The sequence below is a fragment of the Pelophylax lessonae genome (assembly GCF_965119305.1).
Source record: "Pelophylax lessonae genome assembly, chromosome: 8".
Taxonomy (NCBI): Eukaryota; Metazoa; Chordata; class Amphibia; order Anura; family Ranidae; genus Pelophylax; species Pelophylax lessonae.
Window position 1 is genome coordinate 85324455 of NC_138775.1, and position 25182 is coordinate 85349636.

The 25182-nt window shown below is 42.5% G+C and overlaps 1 protein-coding gene across 1 annotated transcript in view; it reads left to right on the forward strand.

The window, feature by feature from the left end:
* Nucleotides 1–347: 347 nt before the first annotated feature.
* Nucleotides 348–25182, forward strand: part of NEK4 (NIMA related kinase 4) — a 123698-nt gene continuing 98863 nt past the window's right edge. Inside the window, exon 1 of the mRNA XM_082265515.1 lies at nt 348–552. Within this exon, the coding sequence (XP_082121641.1) occupies nt 439–552 (114 nt within the window). The 5' untranslated portion in view covers nt 348–438. The remainder of the gene's footprint in view (nt 553–25182) is intronic.

Sequence of the window (25182 nt, forward strand, 5' to 3'; positions counted from 1 at the left end):
GGCAGCCCGATTGACGGGGCCTTGCAGGGACAATTTAAATTACCCGGGACAGGCTCCTATTTGCCAGGACTGTCCCCGCAAATATAAATATATATATATATATATATATATATATATATATATATATATATATATATATATATATATGGGGAAAAATAGATTTTTACACATAACTAAATCCTGTACAGCGCTCCCGGCTCTACTGCGCTTGCGTGCTTGTTTCCTGCTCCGTGCTCCCAGCTTTTCCAGTTCTGTTACTTCTGAAAATCATCCTGCAGGGGTCGCCCGCCCTGCTACAGCGGCCTGGCCTGATGTGTCAGCTCATGTCTTTGGTAGTTTCCGCTCTCCGTTCTCGGTTGCCTGGATACGGAGAAGCTGGCGGAAGTTGTGGCCAGGTGTAATGTTTTGTGAAGCTGGGATGAGGTGACTCGGAACGGGATGGAAGAGCAAAGACAGCGGGCGGGACTGGAGGATTATCGGATTGTCAGAGTGGTGGGGAAGGGGAGCTATGGAGAGGTCAGCCTGGCTACACACCGTGCGGAGGGGAGGCAGGTAAAGTATAGGGCATTGTGCTGTGCTATACTCTGTTGTGTCACTGTACGGTATTAGTAGTAAAGCAGTAATGACCTCTACACAGGGACACTGTACTATAGCAGGGCTGCTGTTAGAAGACACGAGGCCCCCATACAGCTTACCTGACAGAGCCCCTCTCATGTGTATGGGTGTTCGGCCTCCGACACAGTTTACATGTTTGGAATGCACACAAAATCATGCACTTTCCTGTCACACACACAGAAACAGGCTGCCATTTAGCAGTGGTAATGTTAATTGGTTAAACGCATGGCGCCGTGCTCTTTTGGAGTACAGACGGGTACATGTTTTCTGATTTTATCACACATAGGGCAGTCCATTGTAATGCGTTTTTTTCAGAAGACGGTCAGGGACTTGTTTTCTTTGTTTCTTGTGTGTAGAGCAGCCCGTTGAAAAGGAATGGGCTACCCCACAAGTGACCGGCAGACATGCGCTCGCACTCAGCCACATGTATAGGCGTGAATCCAACCTAACAAGCAGCTTCAGCCAAACGTACAATCCACTTCTTCCCGCAGCCAGAGTACCTGTAAAAATTAGCCCTTGTGTGTGTTTTTTTTTTTTTTTTTTATAATTTGTTTACATTTTTCTTTTCACATTTTTTTTTAATAGCACTGTTGGTGGGGAAAGGGTTTTGTGAAATATCAGGGGTCTAAACAGACCCCTGATGTCTCACTTTGAAACAGAGGAAGTCACCGATGACACATATTTCTCCATCCCTTTCTCAGCAGCCTCAGCTGCACTACAGACTGAATGAACAGGCAGCACTCTGTACAGAGGCTCCTTTTTCATTCACAAAATGAAGCATAGTAAACACAGTTCACTGTGCTTTAGTTATGAATGTGCAAAGTAAAGCTGGATACACACTATACAATTTTCTTTAGATTTTAACCTTTAGATTTACCAAAACTATAGAATATGACCTAAACACTTTCAATGCGCATGCAATCAGGCAGGCCCTTGCACTACATAGTTGAAGGTAAATCTAAAGGAAACCGAATAACAAAAGTTGTATAGTGTGTATCCAGCTTAAGCAATTAGTACCAACATGACATGTTAGTTGCCCTGACCCCCCCCCCCCCCCTCTCCATCCTGTCACTGGTCCCACTGCATGTACCTACAGCAGCTGACAGCCAGCAGGAAGGAGAGGAGGAAAAGCTGGCAGCACTGCGTGAAGAAAGACACAGAGGGATCAGAGCTGCGGGAAGTGGCAGATCGTGGAGGAAGGGAGACCAGAGCGTTGTGGGTAGGGTGAAATTACTGTAATAGCAGCAGCTGAAAGTTGACAGGCGGTAGAGGAGGAGAAGCCAGCTGCGCTGCAGGTAGAGCCACATGGGGATCAGTTCCAGTAATTGCACTGCTCCAGGCCCCCCTGATAAACTTATTGGGCCCCGAACCCTGGAGTGGTCCTGAAAAATAGTGGGGCTCAGTGTACAATGAGGTATCACATTGATCATTTAAAGGTTTTCCCTTCGTGTCCTACCCTGTAGACACACCAGGAAGGAGGAGGAGAGCTCTCCAAAGTGATGTAAATCCCCACTTAGTTGTCACTCATTTGAAGATTTCCCCTCTATTACTGTTCTGGTGACTATTAATATATGTGGCTTTTCCCTTACTTTTACTTCCAGAGACAAGGGGCACCAGGACAATTAGAGAGGGTGATTTCCCCCCGGTGGGACACAGCAATAAAAAATTGTAAGGGCTTCTGAGCCGTCCCTACTCTAGACAGAATGTATTAAAAAAATAGCATTGGATACACTTTATTTTGTTGATTATAGTTTATAACCCTTGTTTATAACAGAATATTCAATTTACATCAAGTACATTTCAGGTGCATCAAAACAAAAGGTAGGCAAGGGTCCATTCACACTAGCGCGACTTGGTCCTCTGACAAGTCGCGGTCAGTCGCTCGCCATTGAATAGCACAGGACCCGTTCTAATAGGAGCGACACAAGTCGCTCCGACTTAGAAAAAGCGTCCTGTACTACTTTGGGGCTACCTGGAGGCGACTTGCATTGACTTCAATTATATGAAGTCCGTGCAAGTCGCGCCGAGGTCGCGGTGCACAGCATGCACCGCGACTTCACAGGTCGTCCCACCAAGTCGTGTCGCCCCAGTCTGAATGGGGAGCTTTACAGAAGTCTGTTGCTACTCAGGAAATATGTCAATATATGTAATAACAGGGAAGGACCTTTGCGTTCTGTGTGGAAACAGTGGTCTCTTAAGAAGTCCAGCACACCCCCTTCTGAGTCAGACCTAGTTCTTCAGTGAGCATACTTCCTGCTGACTGTTGAGCTTTAGGTCTGACTCAGCATTGGGCATGTTGGACCTCTGCAGAGAGACCGCTACTTCCACAAAGAGAGTAAAGGTCCTTTCACATGGGCTATCCGCCCGGCGGACTCCGTTTTGCTCAGCGGGGATGGATCCGCCGATCCCCACTGAGCTGGTGGATGACAGCTCCGTCTCTGTTTGTAGAGACAGTGCTGTCAGATTCCCCACTCTTCTCTATGGGAGATCAGATGAAAACGGACCGCCTGTCTGTTTTCATCCGATCCTCCAGACGAATGGAAAATAGGGACGATCGTTTGCCCAATGTTCTTATAGTGTGTACCCCACTAAAGGGTCTTTCTCTGTAGCATGCTGCAAGCTGTGGCTGCTTTGCACTCCTTTTGTTTTAATTCACCTGGAGTGTATTTAGTTGACTAAAACAAAAGGTTCAGATAGGCTTTACCTTTTTAGTGCTACACCAAACTTTTCCCTTTTTCTTACACACATATATAATGCACATTTTTGGCCTGAAGAATTGCAGTCATGAGCTTGTTTAACCTCCCTAGCGGTATTCCCGAGTGTCGCTCGGGGTTAATATACAGTACCAAAAGCGGTAACCCCGAGCTACACTCGGATTACCCCAGAATCAAACTCACCTTCCCCTGCGATCCCCCGCCGTCCTCCCCAGCCATCCTCCCCAGCCATCCTCCCGCTGTCTCCCCACTGTGTGCTTGGCCGATGCTGGCACCTGTCTTCCGGTTCCCTTCCGTGCGAGCGTTGCGATGCAGGGGGGTAGAACTGGCGGCAATTTAAAAAAAGTAAACAAAATAAATGACATGATACAAAGTTGTGATCCTAACGGATTACACTGTATCAAGTCATTTACCTCAGGATTTCACCTGCTGCTTTTCCAGTGCCCTGCCTGTGCTTTTCCAGTTCTTTGTGCCTGGAAAATTGAGAATGGCCATGGCGTCCAAAAAGTGTTTTTTGCGCAAAAGCGCTTTTAGACGAACTGGAAAACAGCGACAGCGAAACTGAGTTACTTGAAGAATTGAGCGATAGCAATTAGTGGGAAAATTCATAATCAGGTACGGAAAGTGACGATGACAGCGATGATTCTGCGACTGAGCTCAGCAATGTGTGGACTTGGTGCTCTATTGACTGCGGTACGGATCAGGCAGCGCCCCCAAGTTTCCCATTTACAGGAGTACCTGGTATGAAAGTTGATGTTGACCATGACAACCCCTTGGCATACCTCCAATTATTTTTGACCGATGAGGTTATTGAAAAAATTGCTACCGAGATCAACAGGTACAAAGACCAACATTGCGCTATGCTTCGGAGGTTTGCAAGATGCAGAAAGTGGGAACCACTGACCAAAGATGACCTTTGGAAATTTCTAGGCCTAATTATTCTTCAGGGAGTGGTGGGGAAACTCCTGTAGAAGTGGTATTGGACAACCAATACATTACTTGCCACTCCATTCTTTGGCACAGTGATGTCAGAATACAGATTTTCCCTCATAATAAAATATCTGCACTTTGAAAATAAGGAAGAATTTGATGAAACTACTCATCCTGCACCAAAACTAAAACAAATTTGGGAAGTATCTCAAGTGATTCTTCAGAATTTCCAACGGAGATATGTGCCAGAAAGAGACATCAGCAGTCTAATGGCCTTCAAGGGAAGGCTCAGCTGGATGCAATATATTGCATCAAAGAGGGCACGATTTGGTGTAAAATCCTACATGCTGTGTGAATCATCAACTGGCTACATTTGGAATTCAGTGATTTACACTGGAAAAGGAACAACTTTTCATGAAAAATATAATAATTATGGAATGGCAACATCTTCTCTTCTTTCACTAATTGAGCCATTGTTAAATCAGGGTTATTGTGTAACAATGTAACAACAGACAACTTTTATACATCTCCTGAACTTTGAGGTTCTACTGCACAACAAAACTGATGCCTATGGAACTGTAAGGGCTAACATGGCGCCAATGTTTGGCAAAAAGAAGCTCAAGACAAGAGAAATGGTTGCCTGGCAGAAAGGCAAAATGATGGCACTATGATGGAAGGACAAGAAAGATGTGTGCCTAATGAGTACAGTGCATAACACCTCCACTGTTATTGTACGCATGAAAGATGGGAAAGAAGTCATGAAGCCACAAGTAGTGATAGACTACAACATCATGGGATGTATCGACAGAGCCGACCAAGCAATGACATTCTACCCAGCTATGAGGAAGCAGCAAAAAAATACTATAAAAAGACCTTTGGACATCTTCTTGAGCAATGCTTGTGGAATGCATACATTCTGCTTAAAAAAAATAGTGATAAGCCTTTGATTCATGCAGAGTTTATTTGGAAAGTTGCCGAACAAATCTTTCTGAGTTACCAAACACCATCAATGGCTGTGAACAGATCTGGACGTCGTGCTGTTGGCGTTGTCAGCCTGGAACGCCTGACTGGTCGTCACTTTATGGACTACATTCCACCAACTGAGAAAAAGTCGGCACCTACAAGGATGTGCGTGGTTTGTTGCTCAAAGAGAGATGACAGTGGAAGGAAAATAAGAAAAGAAACCAGATTCTATTGTCCCGATTGTGACGTCGGACTTTGTGCAGTCCCGTGTTTCAAAATATTTCATACCCGAGATGTTTACTAATCCTTTATTACAATGACTAGTAATATTGCACCTCTTGTATGTACATATTTCAGTGTTTTTAGTTTGATTATATTATTGAATAAAATGTATTATTATTATATTATAATTTATGATTTCGTGTTTCAAACTTTTATCATATCTGGGATGTCTACTAGACTCTTGTTTGGACAGATTTAAGTGGGTTATTCCTAAGTATTACAGCCCTAAAATATAAAACAACATATTTCCATCCAAAACAATGTACCGCTTTTAGCACAAAAATTCTGACATAATCAGACCGCCACAGAGGTTAAAGTATGGGTTGTTGTTATTTTTAAAAATCGCTTACCTAGGTGAATGCAGCATCTATCACCCACCGGCTCTAAGATTGAAAACTGTGAAATTAAACAGCGCTGATCGCTCCTCTCTTGGTCTTCAGGCTGCAGAGAGCTGGTGATTGTCAGTCACTGGCTCTCTGCTCTGACATCTTTGACATGCTTTAGCCTGCTGTTTGCTGAAAACGGGTCACAGGAGGGCAGAACAAACATCCCTTCTCTGATCCACTGTCGAAATGCTGACCAATCAGAAGCTGTCTAGCCAATACTGTCGGCACTGCAAGCAGAGGAGAGAAAGCTGCGGGAATTTCAAATCCCCGGACCTGTGAAGTGGCTTTTTATTGTCTGATAGTGGGGGATCGGCAATTTGGTACAGTGGGACCAGGGGGGAGGGGGTCCAGTGGATGAATGGAACCTCTGAAGGCTGGGGGAGAGAATCATAGGAGTGGCAGGAGGAGCCCAAGCCACAGCCGCTGATGTCCACATTGGGATCGAGGGCCGGAGATGGTGGAAACCGTCATGGGGGGGAGGTTTCCCACACCGTCTTGTGTGAACTCAGGCTCAAAGTCACTGTGATAAGTCTGAGTTCACACAGGAGCTGTGTGGAAAAGCGCATTCAATTTGGAAAGGAATCCCACCTCATTCCTGTCCAAATTGCATGCAATTGTTTGCAGGGTGAATTGAGCCCATTTATTTTTCATGGGCTCAAATTGCACTGCAAAAGTATCAGTAGTTGGTATCAGCGAGTACTTAAAAAGTATTGATACTCGGTAAAAAAAAAAAAACGGTATTGCTGCCTCCATTCACTTCTATTAAAACATTCCACAAGCTCGCTGTAAACGCACTCTAAACACACGCCCATGGCGTTTACAATGCTTTTAGGGTGTGGTTGCAAAGCATCAAAAGTGATCATTTCCCATTTTAGCCTTGTACAAAATAAACAAAAAACATCTCACAAGGAGTTTGAGGAGTGCTGCCTGATGCAACAGGAATGCCTGTACAACACATCCAAAATGCTCATTAACGCTATAGGTGTGTTAATATGCTTTGAGGCTGCATTAGAATTCAACACCTGTCTGAAAGAGCTCTGAAGAATTGACATGTTTCATATTTATTTACTCAACGCAACTCTATCTTTTATATTTTTCCCATTAAAAATGGTTAATATGTTATTTTGTTTCTTTGCACCAAAATTACAATTTGTGTATTTTTTACATAAAAATATGCCTTTTATGAACATGTGCACTAATATTGTGTTACATAAAATATTACAACTACAACCTTTTTATTATCCAGGGATTCTGCTTTCAGAAAATGTATAACGGGAGTTTAAAATTTATATCAAAGTCTTTGTTTTTTTTGTTTCAAAATAATAAACCTGTTTTACTTACCTCCTCTGTGCAGTTGGTTTTGCACAGAGCAGCCCAGGTCCTCCTCTTCTCTGGTCCCTTGCCAGTGCTCCTTTACCCTCCCTGCTACCGAGTGCCCCCACATCAAAAAGCTTGCTATGGGGGCACTCAAGCTGAGCCACTGCTCCGTGTATCCATTCGGACATGGAGTCGCGGTTCGGCCCCGCCTCCTCTCTATCTCTCCTCATTGGCTAACTGAGTTTGATTGACAGCAGCGGGGGCCAATGGCCCCTGCTGCTGTTTCTCAGCCAATCAGGAGGGAGAGTCCCGGACAGCTGATGCTCTTGTGCAACATCGCTGGATCGAGATTTTTTGGCGGCTGGCTTTTGGGTCTTTATTGGCGGCCATTGTCATTGGCCGGGCAGGGATGATGTCACTGCACGGGAGCTCAGTCAGCTTCCACATTGCTGAATTTGTACAGTGAGCTGCACTTGCACGGCTCACTGTACAAAGGAGGACAGGCAAGTACCTTTCCCGCAGAAGAGATAAAGCACGTCTCTTCTGCATTTCTGCATTAACCACTTGTGACCAGCCGCCGTGTATATACTGCAGCAAAGTGGCGTTATTGCACGAAACGAAGTACATGTACGTCATTTTGTTAAATAGCCACTAGATGGCGCCATCGCGCCATGTTTGGATAGTGGGGATGTCAATCTACAGGTCCAACGGACCTGATGTCAGCCAGCCAACTGCAATCATCCCCGGGAGAGGCAGAACGACGATCTGCCTATGTAAACAAGGCAGATCGCCATTCTGCAAGGGGACAAGATGGGGATCTTGTGTTTCAGCTAAGCAGGAACCAGGATCTCTGTCTTCCCCCAATCAGTACAACCCCCCACAGTTAGTAAGTACCCCCTAGGGACACATTTAACCCTTTGGTCACCCCTGATGTTGTTGTAAATACTTACACATTATGTTCAACAACATTAGGATGTAAATTTTTGTTCAAATTATTTGTTTTTATTTAATTGTATATGCTCTGTTCAAATGTATATTTGATCTCTATTCATATTTTAATATGACATAATTAAATTGTTCATTTTTTTTTTACTATGTTGGTGTTATGCCTGCCCTTAAAGTCCCAACTCCTATGGGGGAATACATTGTTTAATTATATATTGGGATGTTGGCAGACAGACACCAGACTCTCCAATGGTGAAATAATAAATATTTGATGTTAACCTCTCACCTGCCAGTGTCTTTAGTGAAGTGACAGCCTTTTTTTTTTTTTTAGCACTGATCACTGTAATAATATCACTGGTCCCCAAAAAGAAAAGAAAAAAAAACACATAGTGGATCAAATACCTCCAAAAGTGAGCTCTATTTGTGGGAAAAAGGAAATAAACTTTATTTGGGTACAGCGTCGCATGACTGCGCAATTGTCAGTTAAAGTAACGCTGTGCCGTATCACAAAAAATGGCCTGGTCATTAATGGGGGTAAAACCTTCTGGTCCAGAAGTGGTTAAAAATCCTGCCTTTCCACTCATTTTAAAATTCAAGACTGAAGTTCCACTTTAGGGCCGGTTCACACTAGATGCGATGCAAATTCGCTGCAAATTTGCACTGCATGAAAACTGCAACCTGTTCATGCAAACTGATTGCAAAGTGTATGTTAAGCTAACGACACCCCGCAATAAATTTACAAAACCCAGTGCGATTTGCAGAATCGGATCGCATGGGTGTGAACAGCCATGAGATCTGATTCTGGTGTGGACAACAAAAGAGTCCTGAACGAGTTTGGTCCGAATGCAATGCAAATTCAGCCATACAGTTTGTATGGCTAAATTTGCATCGCACAGACATCGCAAGTGATCTGCACAGCAATGTGGTGCGAATCACATGCGATGTCTGCCATCGCACTAGTGTGAATTGGCCCTTAAAGTTAAACTTTATGTACAAAACAAAAGTGGGTGAACAGGTAGGATTTTTCATGCAGGGGAAACATACTTTGTCTCTTCTGCATTAAAGTAAGCTTCCTGTCCGTCTGCTCCTCTGTGCATGCCCAAGCTCACTGTAGAAATTTGGCAATGCTGAAGCTGACTGCAATCCCGTGCATTTGCGGGAGTAACCTCATATTGGCCTGGCTAATGAAAGTGGCTGGCGCTTGATACCTGGAAGCCGGCCGCTAGAAGATGTCAGTGACCAGTGGGGAGCTCCAGGATGCTGTATCAATGGAGTGCAGTCGCTCTCTCTGCTCTCTCCTTAAAGGCCATGGAGACAGAAGTGAGAACCGTTGGCTCCTGTTGTTGTCAATCAGAACCTGTGAAGAGAGAGCGGGGGATTAAGCCCACGAGTGCCCCCATAGCAAGAGGCCTGCTATGGGGGCACTTAGGAGGGAGGAGCGGACAGCACCAGTGGGGTTCCAAGAAGAGGATCGGGGCTGCTCTGTGCAAAGCCATTGCACAGAGCAGGTAAGTATAACATGTTTGTTTGTATGTATGTTTTAACTTCTCTTTACTATCACTTTAAGCCCCCGTTCACACTAAGGCGACCTGTGATGCGACCTGGTCGCCTCACAGGTCGCCGCAGGTCGCCTCCCATAGGGAAGCTGCGGACCCGTTCTAATAGGAGCGACACAAGTCGCTCCGACTTAGAAAAAGGGTCCGGAGCTTCTTTGGGGCGACCAGGAGGCGACCGCCATAGACTTCAATGTCATGAAGTCCGTGGCGGCCGCTCCGAGGTCGCGGCGCGCTGCTCGCACCGCAATCTCGGAGGTCGCCCCGGGAAGTAGCGTCGCGTGTATGTGAACCGGCGCTAAATTAACTAATATTCAGGCCTGAAATGTGCATTTTAATGTGTGCAAAAAATTCAGAAATTTCCCTGGCTGAAAAAGGATTAAAGTGCCTCTGTGAAGAATGAAATTTGGGGCCTTCCACTGCTAGTTTCTTTCTGAAAATGTTAACTACCTGGCTTCATCTGATTTCGGTACTTCTGAATTCATAGCATGTAGCAAAAGTAAATCAGAAAGCAACTTCTTTGAAGCACCAAATGACACCTGGATGGACTGTCTGTGTGAGGTTTGGCATAGGGCAGTGTGATGAGCTTTATAAACGTTATTTGAAGTGTCTATGCAGAGCAATGTAGCGATATGCAGTGCCATCCAGTGAGCTGCAGAAAAATACAGCATGCACACTAGCATTGTGGTGTTAACGGGGCACATAGAAATGTTAGATGTGCTCTAGTGGGTTGATCTGCCAGATCACCGAATACAGTATGAACATACCTTAACTTTTGACTTTTTCTGATACTATTGTTTTTATTACATATATTATGCTCATGTGGAATCACACCAGAGTGTGCCACATCCCATAATATAGAAGCTTGGAAAGAAATTCCCCTTGGGGTGGGACTTTTAAGGCACAAATAATAATATGGAATTTGAAACAAACATATATGATTATATAAATTTATTGAAAATTACAATTACAAAAATGGTTAAAAATATATGGCAAGCTGTATACAGTTCATGGGGTCATAAGGCAGATACAAATACCGCTGTAATGAAGGTGAGTGCCCAACGCGTTTCAGAGACACAACAAAATTCCTTCTTCAGGGAAAACCTTAACGTGGCGGTCTGCAACTGATCAATCATATACTAATCAATCAGTGGTAAATATAGAAAAATATGTATAAACATATAACAATATTTCTAGTCATTACAATTCATGCACAATTTAAGCACAATATATCTGTGATGGAACACTTACAGAATCTGTCCAATGACACTTTAGAATGTATGCCTGCCCGTAGCGTTAAAAACAAAAAGCTGGAATGCTTTCCTCCCTGTATTTGGGTGCCAGATTGAGGAAGGTGGATGACAAAAACTGAAGGTATATCATGTAAGCACGTTCTTATTATTGTGTGCCCGTCAGTCCAAAGACTGAATGGGGACAGCTGGAACCCAGAGAAAAATGGGAGATCTGTCGGGTAGAGAAAGGAAAAAAGAAACAGTCACCAAAAAGGGTTGCGTTTCATTTGTTCTAAAAAACTAGAACATAGGTTTAAACGCTGGGCTGTTGGGTGAGGCTGATATCCGCAAAGAAGCACTGCATAGGTGAACTGGTCTATATATACAATTCAAGCATTGCTTGGATCATGGAGGTATCTAGAATTTATTAAAGTGGATCAGGGAAATAATTTGGGTCCCAGACATCCAATTTGATCTGTTTGACATAAAACAGCAATAGAGAAAGTAAATAAATATTCTTAATTATAAACAACCAGATCCAAGTAAAAAAACACATTTAAACTTCCAGCTATTGCTGTGTGTTTTTTTTACTTGGATCTGGTTGTTTATAATTAAGAATATTTATTTACTTTCTCTATTGCTGTTTTATGTCAAACAGATCAAATTGGATGTCTGGGACCCAAATTATTTCCCTGATCCACTTTAATAAATTCTAGATACCTCCATGATCCAAGCAATGCTTGAATTGTATATATAAACCAGTTCACCTATGCAGCGCTTCTTTGCGGATATCAGCCTCACCCAACAGCACAGCGTTTAAACCTATGTTCTAGTTTTTTAGAACAAATGAAACGCAACCCTTTTTGGTGACTGTTTCTTTTTTCCTTTTTTCCTTTCTCTACCCGACAGATCTCCCATTTTTCTCTGGGTTCCAGCTGTCCCCATTCAGTCTTTGGACTGACAGGCACACAATAATAAGAACGTGCTTACATGATATACCTTCAGTTTTTGTCATCCACCTTCCTCAATCTGGCACCCAAATACAGGGAGGAAAGCATTCCAGCTTTTTGTTTTTAACGCTATGGGCAGGCATACATTCTAAAGTGTCATTGGACAGATTCTGTAAGTGTTCCATCACAGATATATTGTGTTTAAATTGTGCATGAATTGTAATGACTAGAAATATTGTTATATGTTTATACATATTTTTCTATATTTACCACTGATTGATTAGTATATGATTGATCACTTGCAGACCGCCACGTTAAGGTTGCCCCTGAAGAAGGAATTTTGTTGTGTCTCTGAATCGCGTTGGGCACTCACCTTCATTACAGCGGTATTTGTATCTGCCTTATGACCCCATGAACTGTATACAGCTTGCCATATATTTTTAACCATTTTTGTAATTGTAATTTTCAATAAATTTATATAATCATATATGTTTGTTTCAAATTCCATATTATTATTTGTGCCTTAAAAGTCCCACCCCAAGGGGAATTTCTTTCCAAGCTTCTATTGTTTTTATTAGTATTTTGAAAAAAGCAAGAAGTACAAAACCGCAAACAATCTTTGCATGCTCTGTACATACAACAAGAAACGGTAAGTCAGTGAGGGGGACGATTAAATCGACCATAACAAAAAGAACAGGGAGACTTGGTAAATGAATAGACGGATAGGTCTTTCATAAGGCCACAGGTGGACACATGAGTACCAACATTAGTAAACAAAATAAACAAGCACTGAGCTGTAGATATAATATAAAACTACAAAGTTGAGGTAGCCATACAGATGACTGCTCATTATATCGGAGTATAGAACAAAAGGACATAAGGATCTTAAGGTCGAGACCTCAATAAAGCAACCAGCAAAACTCATTTCAGGGAGGTGGAATACTTATTTCAGGGAGGTAACACTCTTCATCACCCTCTCCCCACCAATTTAACACAACTAGAGGATGATCAAATAAAATGCAGTCAGTATACAGAGGTTTACTTCTTCTGAGAGATATTAACCACTTCTACTTCGGAAGATTTTACCCCCTTAGGCCATGCACTGCGTTACTTTAACGCAAAAAATTGCACGGTAGTGCGACGCTGTACCCAAATACAATTGATGTCCTTTTTTTTTCTCCCACAAATGGAGCTTTCTTTTGGTGGCATTTGATCAGCTCTGCGGTTTTTAGATTTTGCGCTATAAACAAAAAAAGAGCGACAATTTAAAGAAAAACACAATATTTTTTACTTTCTGCTATAAAACATTCCCAATAAATTTTTTTTAAAAATCATCAAATGTTTTTATCAGTTTAGGCCAATTTGTATTCTGCTACATATTTTTGGTTTGCGCAAAAGTTATAGCGTTTACAAACTACAGGATAGATTTTTGGACTATTTATTTATTTATTTATTTATTTATTTATTAGTAATGGCCGCGATCTGCAATTTTTAGATGGACTGCGACATTGCGGCAGACAGATCGGACCCCTAACTGACATTTTTGACACTTTTTGGGGACCAGTGACATTAGTACAGTAATCGGTGCTAAATAATATGCACTGTTACTGTATAAATGACACTGGCAGGGAAGGGGTTAACACTTGAGGTGATCAAAGGGGTTAATGTTTGCCTAAATATGCTTAATGACAGTGTGGGGGAATGGTTCTGTGACAGGCACAGAGATATCGGGGTTTCAGCTTAGCTGAAACTCCTGATCTCTCCCTGCCTGTGTGACAGAAGACTCACCTGCTTTGTTTACGTCAGTTTCTCTGACGATTGCGGGAGGCATGGCCCGCCTCCCGCTGTCTCTAAACACAGTGGGAGTGGCTCTGGCACCACGCGCGCGCCGCCGAGATCTCGTGCACGAAATCACGTAGATATATACGTGATTTTGCACAGTCGAGCTGCACTGCCGCAGTATATGTGCAGTGGGCGGTCTGCAACTGGTTAAAGGAACACATTAAACACCATGACCACTTGAGTGCTTTGAAGTGGTCATGGTGGTAGGAGTCCGAAACACTGCACATGCTGGTATATTTACAATTATGTGCTGGGGGCTAGTTGCACCCTTAGCACATGTGACTTACTGCAGGTTGGTACTACTGGTGGGGGTTTGTTTTGATCCTGTAGCAGAGCAGTAGTTTTTTGCCTCCGTCCCTGTGTATCTAAAATGGGGGAAATTGCTTGGTGCCTCGGGCCAAGAAGTGGGGTGGGACTTTTACGGGCAAGTGAGTTACATACAATTTTTATAAAAGGTAATCAAAAATATTTATTTATGTACAATGTTAGGATACAATTATTTGTACTTATATCCAGTGCATAGGTGTTTGGGTTATAGACCCAAAGTGTGTTTAGAGGAAGGTAAAGTTTTGGAAAATATCCGTGACATAGGTGAAAAGGGTGACTTTTGTTTTTGGACGTTGTTCTCTGTTTTTTCCAGGCTTGTTGCTTGGAAAAATCTGTTCACAGAGATCCAGCTATGGGTCCAAAGCGTGTTTATCCAACGCGTTTCGGCTACTGGGTAGCCTTTTTCAAGGATTATATGGTTATCACCAGTTCTGTGGAAGTAGTGATAAATATTGTTTTTATCCTTTATATATATTTATTAGTATATTTATTGTTTATTTATTAGTATATACATACTTTCTCTGTCTATTCTTGCGAGCCTCTTTGTGTCTGGATGAGTTCGCAGCAGGAACCACTATGGTGCAGCCTGAGGAATATATATATATGTATACATTATGTATAATGTATTTAGTAAGTTTCTATAGGTTTGAATTATGTGTCTGACAACTTACTATATGGTTGTCTTCCAATGTTCTTACGGTTATTGAGTGCAGGGGTTGGTATCCTATTCTTTTGCTGAATGGATCTAAGGATACATGTATATAATATCAATGATTGTGTCGGGTATAGGAGTAGGTTTTAGTTGGTTTCTAAGGTACTTACAATCAAAGTAGCCTGTTTCACCTTAATATAGATATTTTGGATGTTTTTTCTTTTTTCTTTGGTGTAAGGTACTGAAAAATATTCCCAGATCTTTTGTAAGAATACTTGTGTATATATATACGTATTTGTACATGCATATATACAGGCATAAGCATATAGGCTTACTCTTATGTAGTAGATACGTGATCAAGGGGCGAAAAAGCCTTTGTCCTCCCGCACAATCATTGAAAGCATAGTAGTCATAGGTATTCAGTCTTGATAGACTTTCTGTTGTAAAATAGAGTACATAAGGTCCAATAAGCTTGTAAGTGCAAGTTTATTTGTGGGTGACTTGTGATATTTACAGTGGATGGTGTATCATCCTTTGGAAAACTTACTATTTTAGGTGGTTTGTTCCTCGTGCTGCTGTTCTGTCTTCTCCAGTCCCTTCAGTGTGAAGGAGTGGAGAGACGCTGGTTCCCCGGCCTTATAAAGCCCGTCGCGCAGGCGCCGTAGGTCCCGCACGTACTAGGCTTCTTACGCAATAGACGCGATCTCCGGTTACTGCGCATGCGCCCGAGGGTGCGCGTGCATCCGGTGGTCCGTCTTTGCGTATTGGCCGCCGACACGGAGAGGAGGAACCAAGATCTCCGGAGGGGGGGATCTTGTTGAGGGAGATGGTTTGTCCCAGAGTTCCATCTTAACCCCTGGCTATCCAGGGGTTTACCGTGCCGGGTGCGATTTGACCAGGCGGGTGGGAGGCTCAGAGTGGTGACAGAGTACAATTATATGGTCAAGAAGGAATCATAAATAATCATATTTATACAAAAATAATAATAGATAATATAGTCAAACGATCTTCAGTTTAGTTTTAACAGCAGTTTCAAAAATATATTCATTCTCTGGTTTGTATGGGGGGCGATCAGACTTATGGTGTATTCTGGGAAGCGAATAAGAGGGGTAGGGGAGGGGGGGGGGAAGGGGGGGAGAGGGAGGGGGGAGGGGAGGGAAGGGGAAAGAAGAGGGGGTTTCTTATTATTATTTTAAATGACAATTAAAAGTTCAATGTTCCTATATATATTTCCTATATATAGGAGATTTGGTTTGTAGGTGGATAAGGACGTTTGCAATTATGGTATCCTGTAAGGTGGATATCACATTGTTTTTTCATTAGGGGAGCTATATACAAGAATTTTTGTGAATGGATGAAAAAGTAATAAGATAAATGAAAAAAATGGTTTTCATTTGGGTTGTAGGTTTTGGTGAATAGATCCATTGTTGTAATATCCTGTAGGGTAGGTATCACATTTGTTTTCTCATCCAGGGAGCTATGTACAAGGATTTTTATGAATGGATGGAAGTGATTTCTGTTTTTTATATAAGCTATTACATTCAATCTGTTTTTCCCGACGAGAAACCTTCCAAGAAGGGACGGAAGCTTTCAATCTCGTTAAGGCCTGGTGCTTTAGTTGCCTTTAGGCGTTGTATCCATCTTGTTTCCATTTGGAGGAGTCTTTTGTTCCAGTCTCCCCCTCTGTGTGGAATGTGTATCCTCTCGAGTGCAATAAATGTCACTTTTGGCATTTTGTAGCCATGTTGGTATACCACATGTCTCCCCAGGGGGAGGTAACGATTACATAACTCCATACTGTTTATGTGTTTATTTATTCTCTTTCCCATCTCTTGTTTAGTTTTCCCTACGTAGTACGATCCACATTCGCAGCGCATGAGGTATACTACTCCTCTAGTTCTACAGTTTACAAAGTGTTTAGGCTTGAATTCTTCACCGTTAGGGAGTACTGTGTCAATACATTTTTGAATCACATTACACTGGGCACAACTTCCACAAGGGAATGTTCCTTTGGCTTTGCAGGGGTCTTTCCTGCTTCCCTCTTTATATTCACTATGTGTGAAGTTCTGTTGTAGGGAACCTGCTTTTCGGTATGTGATTTTTGGGGTATCAGGGATGAGATGTTTTAGTGTTGGGTCTTCCTTAAGTATAGACCAGTGTTTTTGTAATATTCTTTTGATCTTTGGATATTCGTTAGTGTATCTCATTATGATCCGTGTGTTATCACTTTCCTTCGCAGTATCTCTTTTTTTCTTTTTGAATAGAATTTGTTGTCTTGGTAGTATGTTGGCTTTGTTATAGGCTTTTCTGAGGCCACTTTTTGTGTATCCCCTTTCCATGAGTCTTTCAGTTAGGAGTCTTGCTTCGTGTTGAAAGTCTTTGTCCACAGTACAATTTCTTTTAAGTCTAAGATATTGGCTATATGGGATAGCTCTTTTGAGTGGGGTAGGGTGAAAGCTGGAGGCGTGTAAGATCGTATTTCCTGCAGTATCTTTCCTGTAGAGTGTTGTCTGTATTTGGCCAATTTCATCCTTCATTATCCAAGTATCCAGAAATGCTACTTTTGTGTTACTGTAATTTGACGTGAAGAACATATTATGACTGTTGGTATTCATCTTTTTTAGGCATCCTTCTATTAGTTCTTCCGGTCCATCCCAGACGATCAGAATATCGTCTAGATATCTTTGCCATAATATTATATGGTCAGTGTACATGTAGTTTTCTTCGTTGTTTAGGAATTCCCTTTCCCAGTCTCCTAAGTAGATATTGGCGTAGGATGGGGCACAACTTGTGCCCATCGCTACGCCACATGTCTGCAAATAGTAGTTACCATCAAAGGTGAAGAAATTGTGGTTGAGGATATATTCCAGCATCTGAATGATGAAGTCATTGAACTTAGATTCGTGGTCGCTTCTTTGGCTGAGTGTTCTTTTGATGATATCTATTCCTTTTTTGTGCGGGATATTATTATACAGCGATTCTACGTCGACTGTAATAAGGAATGCTGTTTCGGGTATGGTCATATCTTCCAAGATTTGAAGGAGGTGTATCGTGTCCTTTGTATAAGAGGGTAGGTTGGTGACGTATGGTTTGAGGTGTGTGTCTATTACCTGGCTTGTAGTCTCGGTGATGTTTCCATTTCCTGAGACTATGGGTCTGCCAGGTGGGTTTAGTTTGTCTTTGTGCACCTTTGGGAGTGCGTAGAAAGTCGGTGTTCGTGGATGTTGGATCTTCATGAAGTTCCATAGAGTTTCCGTAATTGTCCCTGCATTGAGAGCTTTGTCCAGTTTTTTGTAGAAATCTTCTTTGAAGGTGTTGGTCATAACCGGTGATATTCTTTTATAACATTTAGTGTTGTTTAGAATTTTTAGACACATTTTTTTATAGTTTTCATTGTTCATAAGTACAATGTTGCCGCCTTTGTCGGCCGGTTTGATTGTGATTTTTTCCAAGTTTTGTAGTTCTTTTATTGCTATTTTTTGATTTTTTGTAAGATTGTGTGTCTTATGGTCTTCTTTCAATTTTTCAATGTCTTTAGTAATTTCCCGGACAAACAATGCGATGGCAGGGTTCAGGTTTAAGGATGGAAATTTTTGAGATTTCTTTTTGAATCTGGTTTGTGTGGTTTCTATGGTATTATCGTCCTCTTCCTCCTCGTCTGTGTCTAGTTGGTTTTCTTGTTCAGGCCAGTCTTCTAGGCCTCCTTCTTCTAATAATAGGTTAAGGTCCTTTATAGCTCGAAGTTCAGCAGCTGTTAGGTTAGGTGGTTGTTCCACTGTTGTTGGTTTGGTGTACATTGCCTTAAAAAGTAAATTTCTAGCGAATAAATTAATGTCTTTGATTATCTCGAATTTGTCCGATATTTTGTTGGGACAGAAGGATAGGCCTAATGTTAGAACCTCCATTTGTGCTTGAGTTAGTATGTGTGATGATAGGTTAATAATGGTTAGAGCTCCTTGGTTTATGGTCTCTAATGTTGTGATGGTTTGGTTTTTGTTTTGGGGTTCGCTGTCCCTAAAAAAGTTTTAGGTGGTTTTGGTTGGTCTTTCTTGGATCTTGTAAATATCTCATGTTGTCTAAGAGGTGGTCTAGCATCTTCTTCATTTTGTTTGTTTTGTTCTGTTGCTTGGTCATGAGTTCCTTCCTCTCTATCATCTGTTTCCAATTGTTGTGAGGGGTTTGGTCTTTCTCTCCGTCTTTCCATTCTATATTGTTCTGTTCCTGATGCGTGAGATGAGGAATCGGATGAGTAATATGGTCCTGTATTGGGGGTTTGTCTATAGTTTGTTCTTCTATTTTGTCGGGTGTTGGACCATTTGTAGGCTCTATTTTGGCTGAATGCATTTTTGTCTCTCCAGTACTTTTTTTCTTTTTTCTTTAAGATTTCCTTACTATAATCTTCTATATGTTGTTTTAGCTTTGTTTCCTGTTCGCTATAGAGAGCGATATTTTTTAGGGGTGAGAGTTTTTCATAAATAAGTTTGATTTCATTCTGAAGGGTTTTTATTTGACACAGGTATTCACTTTGTAATATTATCATTAAATTTCTGGAGCATTCGTTGAGAGCATCTTCCCAATCCTTTTTCATTTGTGTACTAATATTTTCCATGGTCGGAAAGATTTGAATTCTTAGGCCTACTGGGTTTATCCTTTCGGAAATATATCTTTCAAATGTTTTGATGTGCCAATGTAGGGCCGATTTTCTTTTAAAATGTTTCTTGAGAGAGTTAAAGAGGGATGTAATGTTGGATTCCTGTTGTTCGTTTCCTTGGAAGTCTTTGTGTATACTGGACATTAGGTTGTCCCATTCGGTTCCCATTAGACCTTCTGCCTGATTTTCCTCCATAGTTTATCAGAGAAGGAAAAAAGTTCTCTATTTGTGAAAAAGAGAGTAGCTAGAGATGGGTGGGTTCCGGGTCCTCTCAGTATAGCCGGGAGGGGAACTGATCACTCAACTCTTGTGCTTTTTTGGGGGGGATATAATGGATAAGGTTCTGCTGATCAGCCTTATGAATATATATATATTTTTTTAGTTTTTTATATATTCTGCTAGGTATGGATCATTGAGGGCAGGGATGTATTGTCCATCCAAATTTTTCAAGAGGGGGTTTGTTTTGATCCTGTAGCAGAGCAGTAGTTTTTTGCCTCCGTCCCTGTGTATCTAAAATGGGGGAAATTGCTTGGTGCCTCGGGCCAAGAAGTGGGGTGGGACTTTTACGGGCGTTGTATGAGTTACATACAATTTATAAAAGGTAATCAAAAATATTTATTTATGTACAATGTTAGGATACAATTATTTGTACTTATATCCCCTATATATAGGAGATTTGGTTTGTAGGTGGATAAGGACGTTTGCAATTACAATTACAATGTGATATCCACCTTACAGGATACCATAATTGCAAACGTCCTTATCCACCTACAAACCAAATCTCCTATATATAGGAAATATATATAGGAACATTGAACTTTTAATTGTCATTTAAAATAATAATAAGAAACCCCCTCTTCTTTCCCCTTCCCTCCCCTCCCCCCTCCCTCTCCCCCCCTTTCCCCCCCCCCTCCCCTACCCCTCTTATTCGCTTCCCAGAATACACCATAAGTCTGATCGCCCCCCATACAAACCAGAGAATGAATATATTTTTGAAACTGCTGTTAAAACTAAACTGAAGATCGTTTGACTATATTATCTATTATTATTTTTGTATAAATATGATTATTTATGATTCCTTCTTGACCATATAATTGTACTCTGTCACCACTCTGAGCCTCCCACCCGCCTGGTCAAATCGCACCCGGCACGGTAAACCCCTGGATAGCCAGGGGTTAAGATGGAACTCTGGGACAAACCATCTCCCTCAACAAGATCCCCCCCTCCGGAGATCTTGGTTCCTCCTCTCCGTGTCGGCGGCCAATACGCGAAGACGGACCACCGGATGCACGCGCACCCTCGGGCGCATGCGCAGTAACCGGAGATCGCGTCTATTGCGTAAGAAGCCTAGTACGTGCGGGACCTACGGCGCCTGCGCGACGGGCTTTATAAGGCCGGGGAACCAGCGTCTCTCCACTCCTTCACACTGAAGGGACTGGAGAAGACAGAACAGCAGCACGAGGAACAAACCACCTAAAATAGTAAGTTTTCCAAAGGATGATACACCATCCACTGTAAATATCACAAGTCACCCACAAATAAACTTGCACTTACAAGCTTATTGGACCTTATGTACTCTATTTTACAACAGAAAGTCTATCAAGACTGAATACCTATGACTACTATGCTTTCAATGATTGTGCGGGAGGACAAAGGTACTACTGGTGGGTACTGCTGGCAGGTGGGCACAGCACACCCAGCACAGTGGACGCAGCAAACCTGGTACAGTGGGCACAGCACACCCAGCACGGTGGATACAGCATAACTGATACAGTGGACACAGCAGACCCAGCACTTAGAACATAGACTGCCTTGCACAGTGGCCACAACACACAAATGCACACACCAAACACAGCACAGTGACCATAATACAGGGCAGAACACACCATACACACACTATATCCATCACACATAAATCCAAACCCTACTCAAGACAGCAGAGAGAGCACAAAAGACAACACAACATACTCAGGACATTGGGTAAAGTATCCAAAGGCACACACCATACCCTGCAAAGTGGATATACCACACATAGTAGCACACACCATCCTCAACACATTGGATGAAGTACACAGCGGCACACATCACAGCACCATGAGCATAGAACAGCAAAGAAAATAGTATACTTGCTCAGTCTACATAACACACAACAGCACACAAACACCACATCTGGTATAATAGACACAGCCTGTCAGTATGTATATACCATGCCCAGCACAGTGCACACAGCATAGCACATGGTCTACCTCTCACAGATGACACAGCCAGAGTTCTGACATTATTTCAGTATTAATTGATTGCTTCTGTGCTAGTAATCTGTATTCTGTGTTTGGAATATCATAATTGGCATGATAATTGGGGGGGGGGGGCTCTAGTACCTTACAGTGGGTACGGAAAGTATTCAGACCCCCTTAAATTTTTCACTCTTTGTTATATTGCAGTCATTTGCTAAAATCATTTAAGTTCATTCTTCTTCCTCATGAATGTACACATAGCACCCCATACTGACAGAAAAACACAGAATTGTTGATATTGTTGCAGATTTATTAAAAAAGAAAAACTGAAATATCACATGGTCCTAAGTATTCAGACCCTTTGCTCAGTATTTAGTAGAAGCCCCCTTTTGATCTAATACAGCCAGGAGTTTTTTTGGGAAAGATGCAACAAGTCTTTCACACCTGGATTTGGGGATCCTCTGCCATTCCTCCTTGCAGATCCTCTCCAGTTCTGTCAGGTTGGATGGTAAACGTTGGTGGACAGCCATTTTTAGGTCTCTCCAGAGATGCTCAATTGGGTTTAAGTCAGGGCTCTGGCTGGGCCATTCAAGAACAGTCACGGAGTTGTTGTGAAGCCACTCCTTCGTTATTTTAGCTGTGTGCTTAGGGTCATTGTCTTGTTGGAAGGTAAACCTTCGGCCCAGTCTGAGGTCCAGAGCACTCTGGAGAAGGTTTTTGTCCAGGATATCCCTGTACTTGGCCGCATTCATCTTTCCCTCGATTGCAACCAGTCGTTCTGTCCCTGCAGCTGAAAAACACCCCCACAGCATAATGCTGCCACCACCATGCTTCACTGTTGGGACTGTATTGGACAGGTGATGAGCAGTGCCTGGTTTTCTCCACACATACCGCTTAGAATTAAGGCCAAAAAGTTCTATTTTGGTCTCATCAGACCAGAGAATCTTATTTCTCACCATCTTGGAGTCCTTCAGGTGTTTTTTAGCAAACTCCATGCAGGCTTTCATGTGTCTTACACTGAGGAGAGGCTTCCGTCGGGCCACTCTGCCATAAAGCCCCGACTGGTGGAGGGCTGCAGTGATGGTTGACTTTCTACAACTTTCTCCCATCTCCTGACTGCATCTCTGGAGCTCAGCCACAGTGATCTTTGGGTTCTTCTTTACCTCTCTCACCAAGGCTCTTCTCCCCCGATAGCTCAGTTTGGCCGGACGGCCAGCTCTAGGAAGGGTTCTGGTCGTCCCAAACGTCTTCCATTTGAGGATTATGGAGGCCACTGTGCTCTAAGGAACCTTAAGTGCAGCAGAAATTTTTTTGTAACCTTGGCCAGATCTGTGCCTTGCCACAATTCTGTCTCTGAGCTCTTCAGGCAGTTCCTTTGACCTCATGATTCTCATTTGCTCTGACATGCATTGTGATCTGGAAGGTCTTATATAGACAGGTGTGTGGCTTTCCTAATCAAGTCCAATCAGTATAATCAAACACAGCTGGACTCAATTGAAGGTGTAGAACCATCTCAAGGATGATCAGAAGAAATGGAAAGCACCTGAGCTAAATATATGAGTGTCACAGCAAAGGGTCTGAATACTTAGGACCATGTGATATTTCAGTTTTTCTTTTTTAATAAATCTGCAACAATGTCAACAATTCTGTGTTTTTCTGTCAGTATGGGGTGCTATGTGTACATTCATGAGGAAGAAGAATGAACTTAAATGATTTTAGCAAATGGCTGCAATATAACAAAGAGTGAAAAATTTAAGGGGGTCTGAATACTTTCCGTACCCACTGTAACTGTAAACATGAGTTGCTTAGTTAAGAAAAGAGAATAAAGAGCTGGTAGAGCCTGCTGCCAAGGCTGGCTAGAATCAGGGGAGCAGCGGAAGAGGTATGAAGAGGGGAAGAAAAAAAAAGTGAATAAAGTGAGGTGTCCGGAGGTGACAGGTGTCCGGAGATCCTCTAATAGTTATTTGTTCAATAAGGCTGAGGTGCCCGGATACCTTTTTGAGAAACCCTCGGCACTAAGTACCATCTCTCGAAAACTTTATAGCCTGCTTCAATTAGGGCAACATTGAGAATACCATTATCAATCCGCATGCTTCATTTAGGCCAATCCTCTACCCCAGTAGTATGGACAGGTCTCTTTCCCTCGCCACCTGATAGGATAGTCTATCAGTGGAATTGTTTAATATTTGTATAGTATAGAGATGCCCCCCCTCAGAGCAGCATCCTGCATACACCTGTTTTCAAACACAGTTCAGACTGCTAAGTCAGAGCTATCCTTGTGCAATGATTTGAGAAAGTAGTGAATTTGTTGCAAGTGAAAGCTCCTAGTAGGAGGCATCTCCAAACCATTCTTAAAATATATAAGGGGGCCTACACATGTGATCGAAATAGTCGCCTATTTGGTACAAACCCTTATTCAGCCACCAGCCATATCTATCAGGTTGTACCCCTGGTGGAAACAGGTTGCCGAAAATAAGGGCTACTGGAGTATGTGCCGAATGCAGAGGCCATCTCCTGCAGCTTGAATCCCACATATGTAGTAAGTGGGAGAGCGTAGGGCTTAATATTGCCTTGCGTTGTTTTGGGGAGAATCCAGAGGACCAGATCCATTGCAAGTGGGGAACTCGCCTGGACTTCGATAGAAACCCAATCCAGTCAATAATGTCGGCTATGAAGTTGGCATAATTGGGTGAGCTGTGCCGCCACATATTTCCTAAAGTTGGGCATGCCTAGACCACCCATGTCCTTAGGAGCAAACAATAAGGCCCGTGCTACTCTGAAGCCTTTGATTCCCCAGATAAATTGGAGAGTTTTAGATTGAAACTGTCGTGTGGCATTAACAGGGACCTGGATAGGCAAAGTGCGAAAAAAATGTAGCCTCACGGAGGCAATTCTACCGATCCATGATAAACTCAGGTCAGACCATGCCTTCACATCTTCGAATAGCTTAGTAAACATAGGCAGATAATTGGCCTTATAAAGAGAGGAAACACTAGAGGTTAGCTGGATACCTAAATAGGAAAGGGATGTCTGCTGCCACTGAAAAGAATATTGGGCCTGGATAATCTGTAAAATTAGGGTAGGTAAATTAATATTCAGTGATTTATCGTGATTGACTATAAGGCCCAAAATGTTTCCAAAACTGTTCAGAAGAGACAATAAATTTGGCAGAGTAGTGTGAGGGGAGGTGATGAATAACATTAGATTGTCTGCGAATAGAGCACACTTATGACTCCTCCCCCCCCACTGTCTGGGTTTTGACGTATTGCTATTGCAAGAGTTTTATGGCTATGACAAACAGTATGGGGGATAACAGACATCCATGACGAGATGGGTATCATACCCCATCTATGACCCCGCAGAACTATCTGGGCTGTGGGAGAGTTATATAGTGAATGCACTAGGTCAAGAACTTAGGACCGAAATTCTACCTCGACAGCACCCGGAAAAGAAATTGCTATGAATGCAAATCAAAAGTTTTATGGATGTCTCAGTGACAGCAGCATCCCAGTCCTATTTGCTTCGCCATCCCAGGAGGAGTGTAGTACAGATATGAGGTCAATTGCTTTACGGACCTGGTCGGCAGCCT